Consider the following 7,568-nt stretch of genomic DNA (forward strand, 5'->3'; position numbering starts at 1 on the left):
GAAGGTAGAGCACACCCCTCCTAGGCATCCAGACAATCCTTTTTCCGTCACTCTTGACACACACCCGGCATTACCTAAGGCTTCTGAGTACAAGTCTAAGATGCCATATCCCCAGAGACTGCAAAAGAGGACCAAAGACAAGTAGTTTTCAAAGTTCTTGGAAGTCTTTAGGAAGTTGTAAATCAATATTCCTTTTATTGATGTTTTAGAGTAAATGTCTTTCTACGTTAAATTCATGAAGGAATTATTGTCAAGAAAGAGGATTTTAAAGGGAGATGAGACAATGATCTTGACCAAGGATTGTAGTGCCATAATTCATAACAACTTGTCAAAGAAGATGCCAGACCCAATAAACTTTCAGATTTCATGCACCACCAGGAGCACAACCTTTGAGAAAGCGCTGTGTGATATTGGTACAGGCATCAATTTGATGCCCTTATCCGTAATGAAAAAGCTCATAATTCAAGAGGCACAACCAACAAGGATAGCACTACAAATGGCAGACAAGTCTCTAAAACAGGCACATGGAATAATAGAAAATGTCTTGGTTAAGATTACAGAACTTTTTCTCCCTACAGATTTCGTGATTCTTGACATGGGAAAAGATGCAAAAAATTTTATGATCCTTGGAAGGCCATTCCTAGCCACTGGGAGAGCTCAGATTGATGTTGACAAAGGAGAATTAGTTATGAGGATGCATGAAGACTATTTGGTGTTCAATGTTTTTAAACCTTCATCACTCTCTGGAGAAGGAGGTACCTACATGTAGAGTTCATTGCTTAAGCCCCCTCATTTGATGAGAACAAATGCAATTTCTCTTGACATCAAACCTAAATTTAGTGTTGGGCATTCACCATCCACTAAGAAGGGAGGAGGTCCTAAGAAGAAGGTACCCAAGGGTTGGAAGAACAAGAAGATCCCCATTGAAGACTTCTTACCGGTGATGAAAGTGGTATTCACTAGAAGTCCAGTCCTATCTCATACAGTAAATAGAATCCTGTCTCTGGAGTATATTGAGTTGATACATGACAGCACAGAAAAGAAGTTCACAGTGAGGGGCGAGGATCTCAGCCCCTATGACCCTCCTCCTTAGAGAAGCTAACTGTCAAGTTAGTAACAGTACAGAAGCACTTGTTGGGAGGTAACCCAACCATGAATATCCTTTAGTTTTTATTTCAATTTGAACCTCTTTTAGTTTTCATTTTTATGTATAATTTTCCTTTGTTTAATTATGTTTGTGATCATGCACAATACTTAAGACAGGGACAAAAGAACTCAGAAGGAGGAATAGAACACCCTAGAGCAAAGAGGAATGGCATTTAACGCCATAAAAGGGAGCAGGACATGGCGTTAAATGCCAGGAGGGCATTTAACGCCCAAGAAGGGAGGCAACGCCTAGCGTTAAAAGCCAGGTGGATGTTTAATACCCATGAAGATTTTTCTTTGCTTGGGAACAAGCAAACTTTTAAGTTTGGTGTTGAAGAGCGAGCTTCCTGTTTACTTTATCTTCAATGGCACTAAATGGAGGTGAATCATCTTCACGGAGAGAGCAGCAGCCACCATGACTGAGGTGGTTGAGTTTCATTATCTTTTGCCTATTTTATTTTCTATTTCTTAGTATTCTATCTTATTTCCTGTCTTCTATTTGAAAGCTTTGTATGATTCATAGTGGTACTTTATTATTTCTCTAGTTTAGTTATTTACTTTGTAGTTTACGTCTATTTTGAAAATTTATTTTGAAAAAAAAATTTGTCTCATGTATTACTCACTGAGCTTGAACAATCAAAAAGAAAAGAAAAGAAGTAGTAAAATGCATGAGGTTTGAGTTATATATTATGAATTACTCTGATTGCTTTGATGTGGTAGTATTATCTTTGATTCTGAATGCTTGAACTAAACAGTGCATATTTGATCTTGAAGTTAAGAATATTCATCCTTGAGGTACAGAAACTTAGAGAAGTATTATAGATTCTCTGAAATAAGAAAAAAATTTATTCTTGAAGCAAAATAAATAGCAAAAAAAAAACAAAAAGTAAAAGAAAAATAAAGAAAAAGGTCCAAGGCTTTGAGCATCATTGGTTAGGAGGGTCAAAATTGATCTAAAAGCTCAAAGGAGTGGTTTTTCCTAACCATATGCTTGTGGTGTGAAGGTGTCAAGTAACCGTTAAGACTGAACACCTAAAGTCGTGATCCTTGCTGTTACAGAGTATGCCTAAGGCTCTGAGCACCACTGTCTGGGAGAAATAAAAAACAGAAAAATTAGAACTCAAGGAGTTCTCTAGTTAAGTGCTTGTGGTGTTCTTGTATCAAGTTAACCTTGAAGACAAAACACTTAGAGTCACGACTAAGCTCAAGGTGCAAATCACCAAAGAAAAGAAAAGAAAAAAAAGTTGTGTTCAAGAATCAATTAGAGCATAAAGAAGAGAATCTATAATATCATCTAAGTTCTAGTTCTGAAGGATACCAATGCTTCGGAGCTTCAAAGGATAGTGAGATGCCAAACCTATTCAGAATTAGAGTGTCATTAGCCCCACTCAGTGGCTAGATCTGAGCTTAAATGAACACTCGAGTCTTAGGCATTTTCTCTTCTTGGTCCTATATTGTTTTGGTTGCTTGAGGACAAGCAACAATTTAAGTTTGGTGTTGTGATGCGTTAGCATCTTGTACCCTTTTTTCCTTCATTTTCTATTTGATTTTAGTTAGAAATTATTAAGTTTTATTTTATTTTAGTACAAAAATGCTCTTTGGATGCAACTTTGAGTTATTTTGGTGTTATTATTATTTCAGGAGAAATCAGGCGAATTTGGCAGAGTTTTGTGCAAAAATAAAGAAAGTAAGTAGATGCTATCATCCCTGACCTCCCCGCATTCCAACGAGCATCACTTGCGATACAGAGGTCCAATCGGCATGATTTTAATGGAATTGGAAAGCCTACTTTCAGAGCTCTCCAATGATATATAATAGTTTATACTTTTCTTCTAGAATCACTATCAAATCTGGCGCTAAATGCCGAACTTGGCGTTTAGCGCCCAAGAAGGACAGAACTAGCGGTAGAACTTCCCCCTACTGGCGTTAAACGCTAGAAAAATGTTAGATACGAGTCAAACTCACCCAAGGGAGCATCTTTAGTGGGATTTAGCTTTTAATTGTTATCCTTTATCTTATTTTAGTTATTTTTATTTACAAGCAAAATTTTTTAGGTTTAGACTTTATTATTTTGTTTTAGTATAAAACAAAATAGGGTTAGTATAAAAGGTAAAAGATCTCTTGTATCTTGGATCTTCTCTCTTCCGCACAGCACACTTTTCAGAACCCTAGTTTTTTCTGTAAGTCATGAGCAATTAAACTTTCTTGGTTAAGGTTAGGAGCTCTATTTATCTTCTATGGATTAAGATTATTACTTTTCTATTTTAATTAATGTACTGATTCAGTTTCAAGGATTGTTTTCATTCTTAATCTTATGAATCTGGGTGGAACGAGAGTATGACCCTTATTCTACATGAGTTCTTGTGATTCTCGAGAGAGTTATCTCGCTTGAACAACAGTTTGAAAACAAATTCCTCCTAAATTGCTAATTACATGAACTAATTGGGATATGTGATATATAATCCAGTTAACTTTGGGTAATTAGGGTTTTTGTGGCCATAAACTAGATTTTGAACTTAACCCTCTAATAAGAATTAAGTGACCACGAGAGTGGCGGTTAATGAAGGTTAGGGAAAACTAAATCACTAAGAGATAAGGGTTTAGTTAATTACATTTTGTCATGAAATGAATCATGCGTTGTTAAAATAGTTGGTAAGAACTTTTAGTTTGGAAAAGTGAACATCTCCGAAGCCTTAACTGTCTTCTCTCACTGTTTTACACCAAACCTTTTATTTCTTTTCTTTATTCTCTTGTTTATTATTTTATGTGCTTCCAACCATCAAAACCCCTTTTTTGTTCGCTTGACTAAGCTAATTGGATAACCATTGTTGCTCAATCCGATAATTCTCGTGGGATCGGTCCTCACTCACCTGAGGTATTACTTGGATGACCTGGTGTACTTGCCGGTTAAGCTATGGAAATTCTAAATCTCGCATAAGTGGGTTACCAAAATCAAGCAAGAAGAAGAAAGTCAAATGAGCCAGGGCTCTAAGAAAATATCAAATCCGAAGGCTACATCAGAGAAATCTTTCCTTCTTTGTGCATCATTGAAGATTGTTGAAGAAGCCTTCCCTCTGCATGTACCGAATTGGTAAAATGAAGATTATGGAGCTCTGCTACAAATCAAGGGATAAGAAAGAAACTTCGTGGCAAAGCACAAATGAATGGCTTAGATCTTACAAGAAATTTGAAAATGGATGAAAGAGAAGATGGTAGGTATGAATGCATGTAAGGTTCAATCACTGCTGCTACTCTACCTTTCATCTGTGCCGTTATTACTACTGATATTTGGAGAAGAAAAAGTCAAAGTTGTTGAAGTCAAGTTTCAAGCTTTGGAAGCTTTACTCCTCTATTAAAGGGGTAAACGATCAGAGATTGATTTAAGGTGTGAGAGCACAAAGTTTGGGTTTCCATAGCTTACAAAACTATCCCTTCTTCTCTTTCATGGTTCTCTATTGAATATTCAACTTTCTCAGTTTTATCTTTCTTTATTTTTAATGGAAAAAGGCATTAATGTGAGAAATTAAGAAAAAAACCATTGAGAGAAAAGGCAAAGAGAGTTAGATTTGGAGAAAATCCAAATGTTTATTTCAAATATTCTTTGTACATTTTTCTGTTTTATATTCATGATCTTGAGGGGATTTCCTTGCTAAGTTGGGTGAGCACTTAGTGGTTAAAAGTCTAGGGAGTGAACCTAGTCAAATATAACTTGGGTAGAAGCTGGGTTTGTCCCAGAAAGGATTGAGTTGAATTCTAGGGAAATTGGTGTTTATAATCTTTGAAAGTTAGTGAAAATTCTACCACTGTTGTTGTAAAACCCGATCAAAGCGTAATTAATTAAATAATAAATTAGATTTGAGCGGATATGGTTAGAAAATTTAGCAATCAGAATTTGATAATTTAAATATGATATTTGGATTCAATAAATTTTTCTGAGTCGGAAAACATAGTTTTTTGCATAAAAATGTGCATTGAAATTTTGACCGGCAATGCCGGCTGAGATCTATCTGGTACTGTAGCTGAGAAAATTAATTATAAGTGAATAAGTTTAAGAAATTAGGATTTATGATTAGGATAGGTAGAAGTATTTAAAATGCGATTTAAAGCTCTAATCTTAAAGGTTTTGGTCCAAAATTGGGCCAACGAACAAAAATAAGTGAACCGGGCTCAAGTGGGCCCAAGACCCAACATATATAAACATTAGTTATGAGCATTTTAGCTCATTTACCCTAAAGGATGAGGGTAGGGGCGCAGCTTTGGAGAAGAGAGAAGAGAGGAGAAAACCTAATCCTAGCTCCATCTTCAAATGTCCATAACATTTGCTACGAAACTCCAATTGACGAGCCATTTACATCCAGGGGTTGCTCTTCTCATCCTCAACAATTCTATCTAAGTTTTGTGGTGAGTATTTGATGAGCGGATAGTTTGTACGCTTTTTGGCATTGTTTTTAGTATGTTTTTAATATGATCTAGTTAGTTTTTAGTATATTTTTATTAGTTTTTAGTTAAAATTCACTTTTCTGGACTTTACTATGAGTTTGTGTGTTTTTCTATGATTTCAGGTATTTTCTGGCTGAAATTGAAGGACCTGAGCAAAAATCTGATTCAGAGACTAAAAAGGGCTGCAGATGCTGTTGGATTCTGACCTTCCTGCACTCGAAGTGAATTTTATGGAGCTACAGAAGCCCAATTGGCACGCTCTCAACGGCGTTGGAAAGTAGACATCCTGGGCTTTCCAGCAATATATGATAGTCCATACTTTGCCCAAGATTTGATGGCCCAAACCGGCGTTCAAAGTCACCCTCAGAAATCCCAGCGTTAAACGCCGGAACTGGCACCAAAATGGGAGTTAAACGCCCAAACTGGCACTAAAGCTGGCGTTTAACTCGAAGAAGAGTCTCTACACGAAAATGCTTCAATGCTCAGCCCAAGCACACACCAAGTGGGCCCGGAAGTGGATTTTTATGTCATTTGCTCATCTTTGTAAACCCTAGGCTACTAGTTCTCTATATATAGGACCTTTTACTATTGTATTAAGGATCTTCTGATCTTTGGAATCTTTTTCTTTAGATCTTTTGATCATTGGGAGGCTGGCCTCACGGCCATGCCTAGACCTTGTTCTTATGTATTTTCAACGGTGGAGTTTCTACACACCATAGATTAAGGTGTGGAGCTCTGCTGTACCTCGAGTATTAATGCAATTACTATTGTTCTTCCATTCAATTCCGCTTGTTCTTGTTCTAAGATATCACTTGTTCTTCAACTTGATGAATGTGATGATCCGTGACACTCATCATCATTCTCACCTATGAACGTGTGATTGACAACCACCTCCGTTCTACCTTAGATTGGGTGAATATCTCTTAGATTCCTGATACACGATGCATGGTTGATCGCCTGACAAAGGATTCAATGATTGAATGACTGTGACGTGCTTCAAACTCCTGAAGGCGGGGCGTTAGTGACAGACGCAAAAGAATCACTGGATTCTATTCCGGCCTGATTGAGAACCGACAGATGGATAGCCGTGCCGTGACAGGGTGCGTTGAACATTTCCACTGAGAGGATGGGAGGTAGCCACTGACAACGGTGAAACCCTTGCATAAGCTTGCCATGGAAAGGAGTAAGAAGGATTGGATGAAGACAGTAGGAAAGCAGAGAGACGGAAGGGACACAGCATCTTCATGCGCTTATCTGAAATTCCCACCAATGAATTACATAAGTATCTCTATCTTTATCTTTATGTTTTATTCGTATATCACCCATATCCATTTGAGTTCGCCTGACTAAGATTTACAAGGTGACCATAGCTTGCTGGTGGACGAAATTGTGATCCTTAATTAATGGCTCCTTGGCATGTGCCAAGGAGAACTAATTTAACTAACTGATTACTTGCACAATTCCGTTCAACTGACCAGCAAGTGTACTGGGTCGTCCATGTAATACCTTACGTGAGTAAGGGTCGAATCCACAGAGATTATTGGTTTGAAGCAATCAATATTTATTTCATTAATCTTAGTCAGGATATCAATAGGATTATTTGGATTAAAAGTGAAATTACTGGAATTGATAAAAGAGGGGACAATGTTACTTTGATTTGCAGCACTGGGGAATATGTTGGAGTTTTGGAGATGCTTTGTCCTCTGACTTCAACTCTTCCTTGAAATCCTCTTCTCACACGCAGGTCCCTTCCATGGCAAGCTCTATGTAGGGTGTCACTGTTGTCAGTGGTTACTTCCCATCCTCGCAGTGAAAACTATGCTCACGCACTCTGTCACAGTACGGCTAATCACCGGTTGGTTCCCGCTCCTACTGGAATAGAATCACTCTTTTGCGTCTGTCACTAACGCCCAGCAGGTTAAAGTTTGAAGCACGTCACATTCATTCAATCCCGGAATCCTACTCGGAATACCACAGACAAG

The 7,568-nt window shown here is 37.6% G+C and overlaps 1 protein-coding gene across 1 annotated transcript; it reads left to right on the forward strand.

The window, feature by feature from the left end:
* Positions 1–283: 283 nt before the first annotated feature.
* On the forward strand, positions 284–769 carry LOC127746664 (uncharacterized). Its single transcript, XM_052260598.1, has one exon. It carries the CDS (start codon positions 284–286, stop codon positions 767–769), a length of 486 nt encoding a protein of 161 aa, XP_052116558.1.
* The last annotated feature ends 6,799 nt before the right edge of the window (positions 770–7,568 follow it).

Source organism: Arachis duranensis, chromosome 4 (assembly GCF_000817695.3).
Source record: "Arachis duranensis cultivar V14167 chromosome 4, aradu.V14167.gnm2.J7QH, whole genome shotgun sequence".
Lineage (NCBI taxonomy): Eukaryota > Viridiplantae > Streptophyta > Magnoliopsida > Fabales > Fabaceae > Arachis > Arachis duranensis.